General features: G+C 30.7%; 4 protein-coding genes across 5 annotated transcripts in view; all 4 read right to left on the reverse strand.

Annotated features, from left to right (window-relative positions):
• LOC105368727 (Monocarboxylate transporter 1) overlaps nucleotides 1-10,491 on the reverse strand; it is a 38,456-nt gene extending 27,965 nt beyond the window's left edge. The window contains exon 1 of one of the 2 annotated variants that reach the window (XM_011507811.1): nucleotides 10,020-10,491. The gene's annotated coding sequence lies outside the window, so the exon portion shown is untranslated. Of the gene's footprint in view, nucleotides 1-9,444; nucleotides 9,945-10,019 lie in introns of those variants that run through there. The other variant, XM_011507810.1, reaches the window with a different exon arrangement.
• Nucleotides 10,492-11,215: 724 nt separating this feature from the next.
• On the reverse strand, nucleotides 11,216-12,663 carry LOC105368728 (PITH domain-containing protein GA19395). Its single transcript, XM_011507812.1, has 5 exons — nucleotides 12,217-12,663; nucleotides 11,973-12,016; nucleotides 11,822-11,899; nucleotides 11,634-11,738; nucleotides 11,216-11,440 (listed from the first exon to the last, which is right to left on the reverse strand). Exons 1-5 carry the CDS (start codon nucleotides 12,385-12,387, stop codon nucleotides 11,224-11,226), a joined length of 615 nt encoding a protein of 204 aa, XP_011506114.1. The 5' UTR covers nucleotides 12,388-12,663; the 3' UTR covers nucleotides 11,216-11,223.
• A 1,819-nt stretch (nucleotides 12,664-14,482) lies between these two features.
• SelT (selenoprotein T) lies at nucleotides 14,483-16,146 on the reverse strand. Its single transcript, XM_011507814.1, has 4 exons — nucleotides 15,692-16,146; nucleotides 15,330-15,459; nucleotides 15,058-15,253; nucleotides 14,483-14,954 (listed from the first exon to the last, which is right to left on the reverse strand). The coding sequence occupies exons 1-4, from the start codon at nucleotides 15,826-15,828 to the stop codon at nucleotides 14,824-14,826; spliced, it is 594 nt and encodes a 197-aa protein (XP_011506116.1). The 5' UTR covers nucleotides 15,829-16,146; the 3' UTR covers nucleotides 14,483-14,823.
• Nucleotides 16,147-16,798: 652 nt separating this feature from the next.
• LOC105368730 (kelch-like protein 5) lies at nucleotides 16,799-18,882 on the reverse strand. Its single transcript, XM_011507815.1, has 2 exons — nucleotides 17,908-18,882; nucleotides 16,799-17,832 (listed from the first exon to the last, which is right to left on the reverse strand). Exons 1-2 carry the CDS (start codon nucleotides 18,721-18,723, stop codon nucleotides 16,864-16,866), a joined length of 1,785 nt encoding a protein of 594 aa, XP_011506117.1. The 5' UTR covers nucleotides 18,724-18,882; the 3' UTR covers nucleotides 16,799-16,863.
• Nucleotides 18,883-20,061: the final 1,179 nt, after the last annotated feature.

Genomic DNA, 20,061 nt, shown 5'->3' on the forward strand with positions numbered 1-20,061 from the left:
TGTTAGTGTTTTGTTGGACTTTCGTATAGAAAGTGTAAATAGCCTTTGTTTATACATTACAAAATCATTCTTATATATATCGATTTTATTTACTAATTTTAATAAAATAGTTTTCATAAAATTTTAATAAAAAGAATCGATAGATTTAAATATGCTACGTTAAATTTTACATCAATACAATTCACATGTTTAATTAATTTATTTTTATTTATTTAAATAGTAAGAATAAAAGAAAGACAACATTTTGTTCTTAGTATCTATATATAATATTCCGATTAAATGGAATTCATCAATTTTTATGTAGATTTTTAGAAAGAGATTTTAAATATTTCTATTTAAAGATTTTTCAAATAATAGATGTTATAAATGCACAATAGTACATTCAACTTATAAGTATATTTTATAATAATATACCTGCGAATAAATATATTTTCGATTATATTCTTATATTTATAATAAATCAAACAATTCGTTGTAAAATAAATTAAAATTTATTACTTGTAATGTGACATTGGTAATTCTCAAAATATTAAACTATAAATTTGCGTTTGCTTGTTTTTTACCAATATAATTGAAACATATTTTATTATCTGCATAGATAATTTATTGTAGGTCATGTAAATTAACTGACAAAAAATAGTTTTGACAAGTTTCGAATGGAATTATTTGATTGGTGTATAATTAATGATGTAAAGAAAATAAATTCAAATGCAAAACAATTAATACATTTTAAGCAACTAATACATCTTACCGAATTTATGCTATCAACTGTCTTTAATCATTTAAGTTCTATTCAATCATCTTTCATATATGCAAATGAAAATGTTGATGTTATTTAATATTTGAAATAAATAAATATCCTTTGTGCCATCTATAATAGAATTTGTTATGGAGCAGATTGTGTACTAAAATAATTAATCGATTTAATACGATTCGATAAAAAAATTATTTGTATTAATTATACATGAAGATTATGAACGGTTAATACATACATATTGTATTAATAATGTAAATAAAAATTTTTTTAACATTTTTTTTAACTTTATATGAGTTTTTATTCGTTCATAGTTGTTAAATTATTGATAAATTGATAAATTATATTATTTTTATAACATTTCGTTTGATGTATAGAAGTGTAGTCATCACTAACTATATTAACTATAGTTTTCATTGAGATTAAAAATTCCTTGTAATAAATAAATTCTCATAATAGGATTAAATATGTCGAGAAACATGATATTACATTGATAAAATGTCAGACGTCGATTTCTTTTTCTTCCAACAACAGAAATTTACTTTATTTGCTTCTACTGTAAGTATTTTTCGGCGTGGATTAATTTTAATATTGTTACAACCGAAAATACATGTATTATATATACACCGAAATATATTATGTATTTTGAAATTTATGTTGTTCAGCATTTATTATACGATACGCACTGCCATGTATATTAGTGCGTTTTATGATATTTCTGCAAAAATGTTTTATTTGGACTGAATTCACATAGTACCATTAATTATTTAGCTTTATAAATATTCATAAAATCATTCTTATCTCGATTAGGTCCGATAAAAAGGAATATTGGTACAAGTAATTTTTCATACATATCTTTTAAAATATATTCAAATGGATGTTTAATTGTTCAATTATCATCATTTGAATCATCCCAATGATGTTATGCTTTTATTTTTTCTTCTCCTTATCCAACTACAAATTATTAAGTTAATGGGAGTTAATTTCTTTTTAATGATATTTATTATTTATAAATCAGTATTTTAATCTTTTACAATCGTTTCTAATATTATATATGATTATATTATTCATGTAATTTTCAATGCAATTTTATTTGGTTTCAATTGTTTTCAGCTATGCTGAGATTATTAAATTAACATTTATTCATTTAAAAGCTCCCTGACCTATGCTGATTTACATAGAATTTAATTAATAATAAATGAAAGATGTTTTTAAGCCAACTATAATCCTAAGACTAAATCGTAAGCTATCACCACACCATATCTGTTACGTAATAACTTTGCAAATATGTTTCATTCAGGATAGATTATCAATATTAATCATTACTTGACATAAGTTTATAAATTATCATAATAATAATAATTCTATTTCTTTCGAACGTATGTAATATTTCATTATATAACTGAACAATGTATTAGGATTTTTCATCTATATGAGTACCTTATTGTTACGCTCAATAATGTATTACAGTATTGTAAATTTAGCATTAGACATTGGACATGAAAATATCAATTTTGAGTCAATTGTATTTCATTCTATCTTCTATATTTGATTTAATTGTTCTATAAATATGTGTATATATATATATATATATATAGAATGAGAGAGATAGGTATTAAGGTTTATAATATTTCATAATATAGAACAACATTTTTAAAGTATTTATAATAAAGCGTCTTTTATAACATTTTGATGATATAATTTATTTATATATAATAATTTTAAAAAATTGTCAATTAAAAGTAACAGGGGCAAAACTATATCATTCAGTTCAATAAATAATTTTCTTCTCAAAGATGGATATTTATAGACATTAAGAGTGACCTCTTACTTGAGCTGAGACAGTCCATGAATGAAAATGAGGATTTTTTTTTCTTATCCCTTAATTAAAATGTAATTCATTCTCGAGAATATAGATAAGGATTCTAGCTATAAAAGTAGAATTAATAAATAAAATTTCGATATATTTTTATAATAATAAAAATTTTAAATATTCTATTTTTAAGTATAACAGATAATATATTTTGCAATGTCTGTACTGCATGATAAGTAATTCAATCGTTATGAAACCATAATAACTTTTTATAAATCTATTTCCATTGTGTTGCTTTAACTATATTTTGTTATTAATTCTCAATAAGAAGTTTTATTTTGAAATAAAGTTCTACTATCGTCGCCAAAGCACTTTTATTATCCTTAGAAAATATTTCTATAATTATTTACACAGCAGTACGTAGTTTGCTCTTTATTCATTATGTAATTCGGTGATTTCATTATACTTAATGATTTCGAGGAGTAAAGATGCATTTATTTGAAGAAATAAATTAAAGGAAAATGTGTCAGATATGCGCGGTTTTATGATTCCACGTGAGAACATTAAGATGCTAGAGTAGATTTCACAGAGTACTATTTTATTTTCTGAAAATCTCGTTAAAATTCTTTACATTTTCCTATTATCATCTCAGAGACATTGTTCATATAAAAATTCGTATAAATAAAAAAGAAAATGTATTTAATCTTACGTCTTGCTAATTAGCTCTTGTATTAATTGTACAAGTATTTCTCGTATTCATTCTTGTTTAATTTCTAACTTAGATCAATCTCCAAATATTTCACTTTTTTTCTTTTCAAAACTGTGTATCGCTCATGATATGAATATTAAGCCTGAAATGATTTTACAAGTGAACGATAGTTTGCGGAATATAAATATCTTTCAAATATACAATCTTTCATCTATAATATAGCTAAACAAAAAATATTTCCAACGAATATTTAATTTTCGTTTACTCGTTCATTTAGGTTTTTATTATATTTATATCAGTTGATTTTAACGGTAAATTTTTAACTTTCCATTCGCGTCTTTTAATGCTCTATAATTAAATTTTATCTTTAAAGGACTTATTTAAATAATAGCATTTATTTCTTGGTACATCAAGTATATTAAAATATCTGCCATATAAGATTTTGATGACATTAATTTATTAGTGAAGAGCTTACTCTTATAACAATTTATAGAAATATTTGTCTCGGTAGTAAAAATTATAATTTACAATCAATTTTCTAAGTTCTTTATCTGTTTTCAAAATATGTACTTGCTAGTCAAGATTTTAGTAATGTAATTCGTGACTGAACAATGGAAGCTCAACGATTTTTAATTGATTAAACTCTTCTAAATTATTCTAAAAGATTATATTCTTTTAAAAAGTAATCGATAATTATCTTAAATTTCCTATTCGTTTGGTAATAAATTTTACAATAACACATTGGTCATGTTGAATGAGAGTAAGGTCGATCGTAGATGATATAAAAGAGAATATTTCAAAGTTTTTGATAGTCATTATTAATTTGTATGTATTAAAATGTGCCTTCGAAGAGATTGAATTAATAAATTGCTCTCTAAAGATATTTTTAGGCATTCATCGATACTGTGTAAATAAATAATTTTATAACAACGGCAATGGAAATAATCTTGATATGCCTTTACATAGCTTTAATATATCTTTATAATGTTAAACATTTTTTTTTTTGTTATTATCTTATTTACTCTTATATTAATTTATTATATATATAATTTTTTTTAATAGTATAAATAGCTTTTGGGTGTGTTATATTAGCAATGGTAAATATATAATTTAGATACATGAGCGTTTTTACAAAACATCTCACTTTATAGATAAGTTTATGCACAAGACATTTTGCACTTTAAAAATCATACGATTATATTATATAGAATAGTATGATCTATTCATTCATCTATTACACTATTAAAATGAAAAAAGCAACATTAATATATACATATATATGTATTTATTAATCTGTCATGTAAAAGTATTTGTAAGATTGAAGTTGTTACGATTTTATGAAAAGTATTAACAATACTTCATTTGCAAAAAAAAGAGTGATTTATCACTATGACAGAAAAACAGAATTATTTTTGAGATATTATTTAATATAATAATATTTCGTGATTGAAAGCCGAAGAAAATAGTTAATTTTCATTGGAATGCATTTTATCACGTCACAATGGATTTATCAAACAATTATATAATGAGGGCACTAATGTAATTCATATATTAATAATACGAACGAATGCGAATGAAATCGTATGATTAAGAAAGATTACAACTTTTAGGGATTCGAGTTAAAATATGATTTCGCGGAAGAAAAAATCTTTATATGGTATTTATAAATTTAAGCAATTTTCTACGTTTGAATACAATTAATGGCACGTTTTATCATTGGCCTATTAACTTTATGTTTTACAATATTACTAATGAAAATGACGAAGCTTCTTGCTTCAAATTCTCACTGTTTATATACAGTATTTTATGATGCCATGTATAATGGTTTTTTGGATAAATCATTTGTAAATCATCGTAAACTTATAATCCTATTAGTCTATTAGTGATTTTTCTTTTCTAAAATACAATCACTGCAACGAAGTTTGAGACCAATCAAGCAATAGTTATATATCTAAAATATTAATATTTATTACAATGTGCGTCAAACGTACGTTTTAAAAGTGCATGCTTTATTTCATTACGAAACGATCAAATTACTAACATATTCTAGTAATAGTCATAACAGTGATAGATGATTCTACAATTGCTTTGGTAAGTTTGTAAATTCATTAGATCAATTGTAACTTTTTTAATTTCTCACGTTAAAGCATCTTTAAACATGGAAGAAGTATATGCTCGATAATTTATTATAAAATCTGTCCTTATGTTTCATTAGCTTCCAGATGTGATTGAAATTTTTTTTAAAAATTTTTTATCGAAAAAAATAACGTTGATATAATTTGTTGGGCATTTAAGCATTTGGTAATATATTTCTTAAGGTTGGTGAAATAAAACTTTAGATATTCTGACCGACCCGCAACTTAATTGATTAAGCAGAATGGACAAAACAATTGTTAAAGAGAAAGACTGTCTCCGCGTTATAAATGAATGGGCTTATTTGTCAAAATAATTGTTGCTTAGAATTGGCAAATGTCGGATAATATTTTTCCGAGTATTTTAAATAAATTACAAAAGTATCCTTAAGAAATTGAAATCAAGTGCTCAATAAAGAGCAATGATGAGCGGTTTCGTTGTTTATAGTTGCTTGATTCACTTCGATTGTCACGTGAGTCTGCCAATCCGTGCGCGGCGGCTTTATGCTAAAAGTGCCGTGTTAAGAAAAGGGGAAAAAATAAACAGCAAATGAATCGTCGCCGCAATCGTCCTAAATGTGTACACTCGCATGCGCAGCTAATATATCTATATTCATCTGACTTATTTCTGACTATAACTTTCCACTGCGAAATTAAATCTCCACGAGATTTTCATCGTTTACTCGTTCATTCCTTACGATCGAAAATATTCCTTAATTGGTGAAATTGATCTGATCTTATTAACGATGCTGCTTTCAATTAGAAATTATAATTTTTTTTCTATATAAATCGCTCGATTACTAAGCCAAGCAAATTGACTTTTTAATTCCTTTATAAATTAAAATGTTCCAACTGCTTGTTACTCTCACATTGCCGACAATACAAAAAGGAAAAATATATAATAGATATTGCAAATCACATTGAAAACGAATTTTTCAATAAGAAAACACTAAATTTGTAGATTGCCTAGAAAGTTGGTCAAAATCATGTTCTTTTATTATTATTATTATTATTATTAAAAATCTTAATGCTACATTAAACATTCACTCAAACGATTATGTCAAATAATATCTTATCAATAACTTTTTCGATTTAGCAGATTTATGTTTTTATAAATTAATAAATTCGGTCGAATAAGCTCAATTAAATTGCCGAACAATTGTATTTAGGCGTTAATTTATCTGTGTGTATTTTGAAATTGATAACATAACAATGAAATAAAATAAATCTCAGTTAATTTATTCTAGTGATTGTGTTTTATTTCTTGTTTCAATTAAATTTTTTATTATGGTACTTTTTATTCGTTTTTTTTTCTTCATTTTAATTATTTACGAATAAATCATTAGATTGTTAAAATAATTTATAAATAACAGCGCGTTTGTCGGTAAATTTATTATTGTTGAAGCTACCTTTTAAATGTTTAAAAAGTGTACGCTATAGTTTTTTAAACTTCGAACGCATGTAAAATGTTTCGCGGATGCTATACTTTGATTATCAATAAAGATTTGTTGATAATTACTTTTCAAACGAGAATTAAAATATTTTATAAATCACAGATTAATATCGATAACGAGAATGACCTACTTTCAATATTTTAAGTTATTTTTATAATTTTTACAATTAAATAAGAACAATCAATTGTGAGATATTCCATAATTTTGAAGTGTTTGCAACAATTTTACTTTTAGTGGGACTCGTTTATTAGAAGGTAAACAAAACAGCATCGATTAAATAGTAGATGCATCGAATTTTATCGAAATTGATAAGGAAATAATGTCTGTGTAGGCATTTTAATACGTGAAAACTAACATTTCCGCGCGCGCGCGCGCGCGTGTCATGTTACAAAAGATAAAAATTGTACGTAGATGAATGTGAACGTAGCATGCCATTAGGAATTGTGCATTTTCCTACAAAGAGCATTGTTAAATAACGTTTGACTTTTATTTAACTTAAAAACTTAAAACAATAGACCGCTATCCACATTTTCTAATACATTACGTACGTATTGCGATAAATATTGACGATTAGTCAATTAGATTAATTTTCCTCTTTTGTTCTCTAAAGTATGATACAAGTGGCACCGAGTCAAAGTAATATTATAACAATCGTACAAAGTAGAAATACTTGAAGCGAAAAGGATTTTCGTATTTATAATCAATATCGGACGAGCCTTAAATCTTCGTTTAAATGCGCACACGCGTGCAATAATGTCACTGTGACAAGCTCGTTTGAAATAAGATACTCGGTAAAGATTAATAGAATGCAGAATAATGCTGAAGAAATTTCACATTAGCAGTGTTACTCGTTTGCTTTCAGCTCGTCAAATTTTCATACGTAAAGTGTGTATATTATTCAGTCTTAAAGAATTTGTGTAGGTTATAAGTACGTGATTTATTGTCGAATAAAAACATAATAATGAAATAATGAGAAAGTAAGTCATGACTTGACGAAGCGTATGGCATCAGCGCAATAACGCAAATGAAAAGGCCGACGAGGTTCTATCGAGAATTTCGTAGACACGTCGAGAGCAAATTTGTCGTGCCGCAACTGGCGAGATACAGCTGACAGCCATGGAAAGTGAATTAAGGGTCGAAAATGAGCCTCCGAGGGCATCGGAAAGCTAAGCTCGAGAAATTCCGATATTACGGGCCGTTAAAAACTGCGCAAGAGTACTGATGATAATGATAACGACGACCTACGACGACCACAATGACCACGACGAACACGACGATAACGACAAAGACAAAGACGATACGGAGGAGAAGTACGCGAGTACGCAAACCGAATTGTCTAAATGCGTGAGAGTGAGGAGAAACGTTTTTGATAAGCTTGGAAACGTCGTGGCGTCCATCGCCTGCAGCTGTTACCCTCCCCCGTTGACACGCACTTCGACTTCAGTGTACAGGGAGATAAGGCGAGCTTACGAAAAGGCCGTTATTTCGGGCTCCGGGACTCTGAACGCGGCACAATTTGCCTTTTAACGGACCTTTTGCCCGTGCGCGCGCGCGCGCGCGCGCACCCGAGCCATGGGTTGGCCCAACGAGGACGGTCGCTGGCGCAAAGAACGCACGCTTCGCTCTCTCGGCACCGATACTCATTATCGGAGCGTCATGCATTCGTCTGTCTGCCAATGACTTTTCGTGCACGCGAGATCGACGATAAGCCTATCTCTTTCTCCCTCCCCCTTCGCCTCGCTCTATTTCTCTTACTCCCCGCTGACTTGACGCCTCACGACCAACATCGCGGCGAGTCTTAATCCGAATATTACTGCCAATATAACCCGAAATATTTTAATTATTTGTCGAACGAGTGATCTCGCGACTTATTCATGAAGTTTGGATTTTTGCCCAATTTGAATTTTCAAACAAATTTTTTATACAACCTGAAGTTGTATTGGTATTTGCGCTAGTGTATACGCGCGCATTCACGCACACACCCACGTAGTCACACTAGTTAGACCGTACTTTGCTCCAGGTCGTCGTCTTTCGGCGCGCCCCACCACGTCTCACTTCCTTCCGCGGCCAATAATTCATTATGGCAATGTAAGAAGAACTCGGGTCGTTTATTCACTCAGAGTCGATATCTGCCGCTTATTTATTGCGAGCAAATCATTATTCGAACGAACAATGCAAAGGAACGCCGGTTCGACGTTTCTTTTTTCCTTACCACGGAATTTTGCACATATATTAATTGTGCGATGAGTAACCTCGCCGTGTCATGGAACTTTTACATAAATCAGCGCCAACGCTTTTCGCGCATATTTAATCGGCCAGCACATTCGAGTGGCCAGAATAAAAAAAAAAAAAAAAAAAGAAACAACAACAATTTTATAACACTTTCCGTGGACGAGGCGGCCCCGTGTTTATATCAGAGGCCTTTCCCTCGCGACGCCCAAGTCCTCCTTAACAAATCGCCCGATACTTTTTCATTTCACAACAATAACATTTAACGCTCTTGTAACGATCGAGAACCATCGGATCTTCATAAACTCATAAACGAGCCGCAATTAATACCTCTGCCTCTCCTTCCTACTCACCGTGCTATATGAAAATCCTCTAGCGTAGACCGATCCGACGCCCTTAATTAACCAAGCTCGATTCGTTTCGTGTTATCGGAATTGCGGAGCAGCGCTTCCGCTAATTTTTCATGCAAATTATTCACACGTCAAGTCTTGTGCACAATTCTATGATGATTATTTAGGCCACATAATGCTCGATCCCTCCTGGATTCAGCGGCCAACCATTTGACTTCCGATTCTCCACGCGGTGCGATGTCCGCGTTAAAAATATTATGCGCTCGCTACTTCACAAAGACCAGGAATGCCATCGCGTTAACAAAACGGCCAATAACAATAACAAAAACAAAAACAAAAATAAAGAAAGGAATGAATGAATGAAAGTGAGAAAAGACGTGTAAAGAGAGGAGCCGAAAGGAAGGAGATAAGCAACAACTGGTTGGTAAAAATCAGCGCGACCGGTCACATTCGCGACTTGTACGCGCCAAACGATAAGAAACCGACGAGGCCTCTCCTCCTCGGTCCCCCTCCCAGCTGCCCCATCGCTATTCCCCTCCCTCCACCCCACCACACCCCATCACATCAACCTTACCCACCTACAAAGATAGCCGTCGAGAGAAATTCGGCCTCCCGGTTGAAATAATGGAGTATCCGGAGAGCGCGGCTCGCGTCTTTTACAAATAACTTAGCGATATAAGCGCGCAAGCAATCCTTTGTTACTTATTGAACACGAGTGGTGGGCCATCATCGCACGTCGATGCTCCGTTTTCAACTGCGCCAAGTCATCATCGACGATTCGTCGTGCTTTTACGTCCGAGTGGCCGAAACGCGCGTAGCTACTCCCTCTATCATTACATCGGATACGCGGCTTTTTCCCTCCTCGTTAGCGGATCTTGGTCGTTTAATCGTCGTCGTCGTCTTGGTCGACTCGGCGGTGGGCCGCATTTATCGCATTTGTCCGCTCGCTGAAAATAAAGTCTCGACGTGGTTCGTTTATAGTACAAGGGGCGAACGAACGCACGATGGAAGAAAGGAGCGTCGGGCGCTACCGCACCCCTTCCTACCGCCCCAGCCTCCCATCAAAATTAGCGCTTTTTATTGTCCTGGTACAGCCTTGGGGCGCTCGTACGAATACTCGCATTAAAAGTGAACCTTAAGAGCCACGCATCGTCCCAACTTCCCTCCCGATTAATAACAATATTACCATTCGACTCCCTCTCTCTCTCTCTCTCTCTCTCTCTCTCGCGCGCCCGCGCGCTTTCCGCTATGACGGCCAGTTGACAAAGAATTTTCAATGATATCTTTAATGTGAAATAAAAATATGCTGTCTGCTTATTTCGTATTTTAATGTGACTTTTATATTTTCTATTATCGATTCGATGATTCTTACATGGCTTGAACATTTTTTTTCTTATAATGCACTTGCAAGTTCATACTTTATAATTATTATTTAAATATAACTTGATGGTTCACAAGCTATTTACATGACTGATTCTCGAAACCCATAACATAGTGTATATTTTTGCTTTTTTTTTTCTCATAATTTTTATAATATAAATCTCATACGCATTTATGTACAAAATTCTATAAAATTTGGAAAGTTAGCGCTTACTGTACTTCTTGGTATATGAATATTAAAATGTTTTTGTTTTTGAAACACAAAGACGAAAGTAACGTATTTCGAATACTTGGTGGATTGGTACAACTTCCAAAGTTGGTTGTATAAATTAAAGGATGTATCGTTTGACGATCCGACTTGGAAGATTTTTGACAATAATCACAAAGAATCGTTGTTGGTAATTACGAAATTTGTCTTGTGAAGCCGTCGAAAGGATTTTCTCCGGTAATGTGGTCGCTGTGTTGGGGTAAAGCCTCGTACGTGCAAATAGTTACACCGTGTCGGTGGCCAGGAGTCCACTCTCCTTTTAAACCAATGTAGTCGATTCGTGTTCTTTCAGCTCCATAATTAGTACTAAAATGCAGAGTAAGGTAGTGCATCGAAGAAAATTTAGCTACTCTGAAAATGAAATAATTTTAATAAGCTAACAATTATATAGAAGATAAGAAATATGCTACATAAAAAAAACTATATTTTAGTGTTTCAAAATACTTGGTGGAAAATATCCATTCAATTACACCAATTATAATATTACAATATATTTTGTTTCTCCAAGATATTTGATACGCCTAAAAAGAGCTTGCAAACTCACTTTATTGGATACTCGTGTACGCCATGCTGATCGACGTATAACTCAAACTTTTGATCGGGTTCGCTTTCAGCTTCGTCGAATGTCATTCCTTCTCTATTCTTAAATCTAACATAAATACAATTAAATATTTACAACCTGAAGCTATTTAGAAAATAATAAAAAATTTACAAAAAATTAATAATATTTACAATTTGACCTCTGAAGGATGAGAATCGTCGGGTCCACCAACAATTATGAGTCCTTTTAATTTAATATCTCCTGTAAATCTGTAGACAAAATTTATTTTTAAATTTTAATATATGCGTAATTTAATGTGTATGTAATAAAAAATGTGCTCACGGTATATTAAAGAGAAGCTCTTGATCCACATCACTTTCCACAAACTGCAGAAAACAAACAACATTTATTGTATCGCAATAGTTGTAAATTAAATGTATATATATATATACATATACATATATTAACAGAACATTCATTAATGTCTAAATATTTTGCAATTTGTTTTAATTGATACATGAAACAGACGTATCAACCCTTAAATTAAGTTAAAACTTGACAGATTCGTACATCTTATTATACATACTTCTGTATGATCCAAACGATTTTCCCATGATTTGAATACTTTTGCTCCAGAGCCTTCTACTAACTCATTGAGGCATTTAATATTTTGCAAGTCTATCTTCTCATAAAGATTATACTGTATACCTAATTCTCCTTCGTTATGAATACTTCCGCACTGGCACTGACCCTCCATTTTACAATTTTACAAATCAAATTTTTTTACAACTACGTTTGTATTTGATTATTGTGGAAAAAATGTATTTAAGGCTTTCTTTCTTGCACGCCGGTTGCTTTTAACTTACAATTTATCTTTTCTCCGTCAACAAGTGCCTTATCATTTCGCACATTTTTCACAAGATTGCGCTACTGTTATGGAAGATACAAACTTAGAAGTACGATTCTGCAAAAAATTTTATAACGTTTTACAGGTATCACGTTGAAATTTCCAAGAAGCATTAAGGAAATGGAATAACGATTATTCTATAATATTAATAAGTATTTTTTTTTACTTTACAGCAGAGTTTTTTTTTTTAATGGAACTCGAGTGACATTTTGGTATTAGCAGTCGAAAATCAAGCTAAAAGTTAAAAAAATGAATTATACAAATTTTATTTACCTTTTTTTTCAGCCCAGACGTAGATTTTTCTTATAAATAGCAGTTCTAGCGCGAATTTTATATATACTTAAAAATGCTAAATTTATTTATTATAATTTATTAATGAATGTTTTTAGTATAATATTCTCAGCTTTATCCTGTAAATGTTTTAATATACGTTTGTAATCATTATTGCTATACTACATATAATCTTGATATTTAACGAATAATTTTTTTCACGGTAAATACAATTTTAAGTGCATTACTAGTTCAAACGTTTCTCAAAAATTCTGAAAATTTGCAATTGGAAAAATAATTCGAGCCAATTCGTTGTCCACACTAACAGCAAAATTCAAATAAACGTACATTAATTGTACGTACGCTCTTAATGTTCACTTGGGGATAAAAACAAAAGCAACACTGCCAGATGCTCTAGAAGAACAAAATCGAAAAATTATCCCTATGACTTCGAGAACATTAATAACAAGGCGGTTATTTGGCAGAAGAAATTCTTATTCATTCAAAATATGTTAAATCTTATTTCTAAATTGAGGATTTACATTTTTGAGAATTTACAGAGTTAAAACGACGTTAATAAGACAATCCCTTTTTGTATAATAGTCTAACAATTATAATTTACTAGTGTACAAAAAAATTATTAAAATTCGTAGAATAAATTATTATTTATTATTGTATATTGAAATTATTTAAACAGGTGATAAGATATGATCATTATTAAGAAAGATTATTAATTGAAAAGTACATTTATGCATAATAAGACAAGTGTAATTACCACAATCGGTCATTTGGCATTTTCACTCAATAACATTGTGAAGCACAATTTATATTAACTATGTATTCGTATAAAATACATCTATCTGATTCGTTCGGGTATTGTAATCTTATATGAGAAAATGAGAATGTAATTTGAGTTTTACGAATCACCTGTCATTGTACTATTTTATTATTCATTTTAATTAAATATTTAATATTGAAAAAAAGAAAAACTTTATAATTTGAAATAGATGTGTTGCTGTGTGTGTTTATTCAGAGAATAGAAACATGCATTTTTTCAATTCAAGAATTATTTTTTCATCTAATTTCTTAAACAAATTATATTTATTCATATGGCAACTTATTACTTAATAAATATCATATTTATGAATATGTTCTACTATAATTTTTTTTCATTGATAAATTAAAAACTAAATTTATCACTTATCAATATTTATAATTATACAAAAGCAAGGAACACTTTTTTTTTTTTAACGTACTAATCAAATTATTTAGTAAAACAAAAACCAACAAGTTTAATCATTCAATTTTTACTTCATAAAATATATATTAAATAAATTATTACACAAGTAGACGAGTGAAATTGATAGACCAATGAATCATGTGCTAACATTTTTGTAATTATCTGTAATTTTAAAAATAATTTGAAAGCAAAATAATGTTAAAATGTTAATCGTTATGCCTTAAGTATTCATTCAACTTATAATGTAATCAAAATCAAGTTTATTCCAATTTTAAATACAGAAAATAAAAAATAAAAAAAAGGTCAGATAATTACATAAACATAACATGTCTAAAATAATCATAATTGTTGTTTTAAGTAAATATATCATCAATTTTTGATACTCAATTTTTTATGAAATAAATAATTGAGTAATTCTGAAAATCATTTCATCTATTACATATTCTTTCATGTATTGCACGTTATTTACATAAACATAATAAATTCATTTAATATACATATTCTACAATTCTAAAATATAAAAAAGTTGAACTTTGAAAAACCACATATTTTCAGATATATCACTGATCAAGAAGACCAATATATGCATTCAAATTTACTTAAATAATTCACTTATTGGATAGTATAGTTACACAAATGTTGAAATTGGTGGTTTAATGTGAGTTCATTAACATGACCAAAGAATTTGCTTATGCAAAGTTATTTTACAGTTTTCATTCTTACACAAATAATATTAAATTTTGCTTGCTTGAAATTGAAAAAATTATTTTTACAATTTACTTATTACGACCTATTTTGTCTATATTAACATCTGGGTATAACATATGCATGTGAGTATCGATGATTTGATATAGTTCATGAGGCTGTGGTATTCTTCCAGTATCGATTTTGGACCATATGGGAACATCTGCAATTATATATACATCAATATATCCATGGATATTTAAAATATAATGCGTGTACCAGGTGGCTATAGAATAATGGATGGGCTACATAAAATTGGCTATTACCATTGAAATTTATCTCAAATGCACCGGATGATTTCAAGTATCCCTCTGTCGCATTGCATGCAAAATATAACATTATGCATGAATATAAACGGTTGTCCATGCACCATTGCCACCAGAAGGGTTGAGGTTGTCCAATCCATTGAAATATATTTATTTTACTGAATATTAAAATTATGACTAGAATCTTAGCTATGCCCTGTTACAATATAAATGCAGTGCTATTGAGTGAACTTTAACGTAAAATTGATAATCAATTGATTAATTTTGCTTACTAAGCCTTTAGCAATTATCATATTAGCTCCTGGAGGATTATAGTTTTCTCCATCGATTTGCAATTCAGGATATCTTTGTCGCAAAATGTTTACATAATCCTCAAAGACTTTCCTATAGCCACAGGAGTAACTAAAAGAATAAAAAAATAAAAATATCTGCTTACATTATTCCAAGAGATCGTCTTATACGATTGTTTAATAACTCAATATAAATGATGAACTATTCGGAAAAATTGCCAGTACGATTTAATTATAATAAACGATGCTTGACACGATTGTGCAATCAACTTTTACAACAATTTTAAAACGTATGTCCATTGGATAAAATAAATTATCCATAGATTCGAACGATATTTACTTACCAGTAAAAAAACTTTAATGTTGGTCCTGCTTTAGAGCTGAATTTGGTTAAAAGTACGTCGTCGTGTAAGTTTGCCTTCGACTCAAGCGAACAGAACAAAACAAAAATTATACAGAGACTCAGCTTTGACAAATACATTTTTAATTTGTCATTAATGAGTTGTCAATGCTACTTTTATAAGTATCCCCGATAGAGAAAGTTTGCAACACTTCACTCTCAACGTTATCAGGTTTTAGTATCAACCGAATACCCAAACCACCTGATTAACGTTGATTCAATTGACTTTGACAATCCCTGCTTATGTATTGGCTACCAAGCTAAATGCCTGGCTGAGTAGAAAGACTAGAGATTCTAGAAAGGGATTGGAATAACATACGCCATGTTTTCCAAAAGCGGAAGTGACTTTGGGATCTATGGGTTATTAGGGTTGATTATAATAATTTTCATTTATATTTTTTTTATATTCCTTTCTCTTTCTCATTCACACTTTGTATATACATACACGCGCTCGAACGCACGCCCACGCATACACACACCCACGCGCACACACACACACACACACACACATATATATATATATATTTATATATTTACACACACGCAATTACGCACGTACCCACGCGTGCATATGTGCGATGAATTTGCATATGCATATATTAAGCTCACTCGGTCTCTAGTTATTTTAAGGAAATAGTTATCAACACAGTGAAAATTCCCCTTGTTACTTTCATTCTGTAATATTCTTATCTATGATAAGGCTAATTTGCAAAATTCAGCAACAGTAAGGAAGGGGAATGTTCGCTTTTTTGTTTCACGTGGTACCTTCGCGCGTTTACCACCAATTCATATTTAAAATTACATGGATTAAAATATTTATTTTTTAAGAAGGAATTTTAAAGGAATTTTGGGAAGCTCGAACAAAACAATTATTATTAATGACGAACGAAATTTCCTTTTATGGAATTTATTTGATCCAATTGTTATACAATTGTAGCAAAATAAAAAAATAATTTTCAATATAAACAATATAATTTAAAACCTCAGTACATTACGAATTAAAATTCAATATATATTTATAGTATACAGTAGATATGTAATTTTTCATCTGCTAACTAAGAAATTAGCAATTATAACATGTATAAATACGAAATTTCATATAAGATTCTTAATTTGTTAAGAAATAAACGTATTTTTTATAACTACACAAGGTCCTGCTCTTCCAGAATTTAAAGGAGTAATTTGAGTCCACTCGTTAAGAATTGGATCGTACGCTTCCACTAAACTAAGATACTGCTGTCCATCGTAGCCACCAACTGCTAATAATTTATCGCCTAAAACACAAACTCCTATAGTATCTCTAGCACTACTCATTGGCGCTACGGTTGTCCAAGTGTCTGTCTTTGGGTCGTATCTTTCGACGCAATCAAATATATTATGCGGATTAATTAGCGGTGCATCATGACCTCCAAGAGCATACAAACATCCGTTCATTACACCGACACCTACACCACCACGTCGTCTAGACATTGGTGCACACGACGTCCATTTATTCGAATGAGGGTCGTAGCACTCCACTGAACTTAAGCAACAACTGTTATCTCGTCCGCCGACTGCATAAAGCTTATCGTTTAAAACAGCAACACCAACGGTAGATCGTTGATAACACATTGGAGAAACGTAAGTCCATTGATGTGACGTAGGGTCCCATCTTTCGACTGTATTAAGAAAACTCCAGCCATCGTGTCCCCCAACAGCGTACAACGGACCTTCCAATACCGCTACACCTAATCCATGGCGTGGCGTAGCCATATGCGGTAATAAACTCCATGTTTTTTTCTCAAAATCAAAACATTCGACTAAATTTAATGTTTTTAATCCATCCCGTCCTCCTGCAACCACTAGTTTTTTTTCTACAACCGCTGCTCCAAACTGCAAACGTTGACCAATCATGTTAGTTAGAGTCTTCCATGTATTTTTACGCAATGAAAAGACATCGATCGTTGTTGCGCATTTATTAACATTCATGCCTCCTACTGCCAACAATTGACCCACAGTTGCTTTCCTAGGTCTGGTACGATTAGATTGCAGCATAGGACGGCGTTCCGGAAGAAGATGATACTTTAAAGCTTCCATAATTAGGATCTAGACATGATATTACATTTAAAATATATAAATATCTTAAGCAAATTACTTAACAGAAATGACTTGTCAATATACCTGTGTATTTCTTTGTTCTTGAAACATTTCATTATTTTCTACATGATCGGTTAAAAATGCAGGGGATAACAAAGGCAGCTTTACAAAAGTCAATAAATTACTTGCTTCTTGTTTTCTATTTTTTGGATCATGCTCTAGCCACCTTAATAAAGCATTAAATACAGATTCTTCTGAAGTAACGTTGAGATCGTCTGATTGAAGTAAAGTTGCCACATCTTCGGCAGATAATAAAAGAAATTCTTGATGTTTTATCACTTCCATAAAATGGTCATTACTGTAAGTATTGGCGGTCTTCAATAAATTTGAACAACCATGAATGTCGGCAAATTTTCTTATTCCTAAACAATTACTGGGATCCAGTTGTTTGATCAAAAATTGGCAGCAAGCTTTGACTACGTAATCTAGTTGCAATAAAGATGCGGTTGCTAATAATGTTTCAATATTGTCCTCCATTAGATCGATGGTTCCAGTATAAAAATAAAGTATTAAAATCCAAAGAGCATCTCCATTGACCTCTTTCAATTCAATTTCATTCTGCAATGTCTCGCGAAGAGTGTTGGTAAACATAGCTGCAAAGTACTCGCAATTAGCACTCAGTACCAATCTATGAGCTGGAATACGTGTTTTCCCCGCCACAAGAACTACATCGGTTAATTGCTGATTATACAAATATTGCTCCATAATGTGCAGACAGCGTTCGGAATGTTTTTTCATTTTGAAACATTCATCTTGGGGACTGTTTGTGCTATTACTAGCAACACTACATTTTCTAGGCGAGGTGTCACTCGAATAATAAAATTTTTCTGCCTTTTTCATTATGGATATATTCAACTTCGTTAATTAAAATCCAAAATCCGCCCAAACTTATGAAGCTTATATTATGTCAACAACATAAATAATCTTGATTTCAATCAATATGATTAAACATAAAGGAAAGTAATTATCGAAATATTATTTAAATTCTTTAAATAAAAGATATTCACTACGTCGTCTTCTCCTCAATATTTTAAATAAAAAACAAGTTATGAAAATAAAAGCACTGCTGCAATGCAGTGCATTTTATTTCCATTCTAACTGTGAATTGTGAAAGATATGACCTGTTAGTACATTCAATTGCCGATGGTGGCGCTGTTAGATGAAGCTGCAGGAATTGCGCCAAAGCTGTGTTCAAATTACAAATTGATGGTTCATGATTTGTAAGGGTCTTCCACCAAGGAGAAGCGTATTCTTAATAATTAATGAATAAATAAATGCCTTCCATTGAGATAGATGAGGCTGATGTTAAAATGGCCAGCATAAAGTTTATTTATCTTTGTTCAGAAACATATGCGGGTACGTCAACTTCATATGCACAAGTTTCCATGAAGTGAATGTATAATGTACAAAGCTTTGATATAAACTTAACATAACTTATTTACACTTCAGATTTATTGCACTATGTGCAAAAGTATAGTTGTTTATTAGTCATTGACAGATCGTCAGTTGGTAGGGGGTTAGATTTGTATGTATTATTTCATTTGATTAGATTTTCAAATTGATTAGATTTTCTCTACAAATTTATTGAAACAAACGATTATTCTCTTGCTCCAATTTTATCCACACTTACAACTTGAAATTGGCACGTCGTTGCATCACATTGCAAAACCCAGAGAAAAACTATGAACTACAAGATTGCTAATTGGTAATTGAAATATAATTGCTGCAATGGTAGGGGAGTTTTGATTAACAATGAAAAAGTTGTAACAATAACTAATTAGTAATTTCTTTCTTCTTTAAGACAATTCTACATTAATACATTGTTGTAAATGAAATGAAAAAATAGCTTTATTGCTTTGCGATAAGAATATTTGAAATTTCGCAGAATTGCTCCTTCACGCGCTTTTAAATCTCTTAAAGCATAAATTCCAAATTAAACAATCGATAGGGAGTTTACGTATAAAAATTCATATTTTACTATTGAAGATACATCTTTTAGAAAAAAAGGAGGAAAGAAAAAAGAGAAAAAAAGCGAACGTTCAATTATTTCTAAATTTCGATTTCATTTTTTTATGAATTCTTTATGTATATTATTTTCTCGAATCTCGTGGGCTTTCTACGAAAAATGATTGCTTTTTCTGTTTGTCTACATTATTAAATAAAAACAATAATGCTTAT

This window comes from Ceratosolen solmsi, unplaced genomic scaffold (genome assembly GCF_000503995.2).
Source record: "Ceratosolen solmsi marchali unplaced genomic scaffold, CerSol_1.0 scaffold1, whole genome shotgun sequence".
NCBI lineage: Eukaryota > Metazoa > Arthropoda > Insecta > Hymenoptera > Agaonidae > Ceratosolen > Ceratosolen solmsi.

Excerpts from the sequence above, each read along its gene's own strand:
- LOC105368728 (XM_011507812.1), bottom strand. The coding sequence starts at position 12,387 with ATGGAGGGTCAGTGCCAGTGCGGAAGTATTCATAACGAAGGAGAATTA. Across the intron at positions 12,017-12,216 it reads ATCGTTTGGATCATACAGAA|TTTGTGGAAAGTGATGTGGA; the intron begins GTATGTATAATA and ends TGTTTTCTGCAG. Across the intron at positions 11,441-11,633 it reads GTACACGAGTATCCAATAAA|AGTAGCTAAATTTTCTTCGA; the intron begins GTGAGTTTGCAA and ends TTTCATTTTCAG.
- SelT (XM_011507814.1), bottom strand. The coding sequence starts at position 15,828 with ATGTATTTGTCAAAGCTGAGTCTCTGTATAATTTTTGTTTTGTTCTGT. Across the intron at positions 15,254-15,329 it reads TGATAATTGCTAAAGGCTTA|GGCATAGCTAAGATTCTAGT; the intron begins GTAAGCAAAATT and ends ATATTGTAACAG. Across the intron at positions 14,955-15,057 it reads ATTTGAGATAAATTTCAATG|ATGTTCCCATATGGTCCAAA; the intron begins GTAATAGCCAAT and ends ATATAATTGCAG.
- LOC105368730 (XM_011507815.1), bottom strand. The coding sequence starts at position 18,723 with ATGAAAAAGGCAGAAAAATTTTATTATTCGAGTGACACCTCGCCTAGA. Across the intron at positions 17,833-17,907 it reads AAGAACAAAGAAATACACAG|ATCCTAATTATGGAAGCTTT; the intron begins GTATATTGACAA and ends TATCATGTCTAG.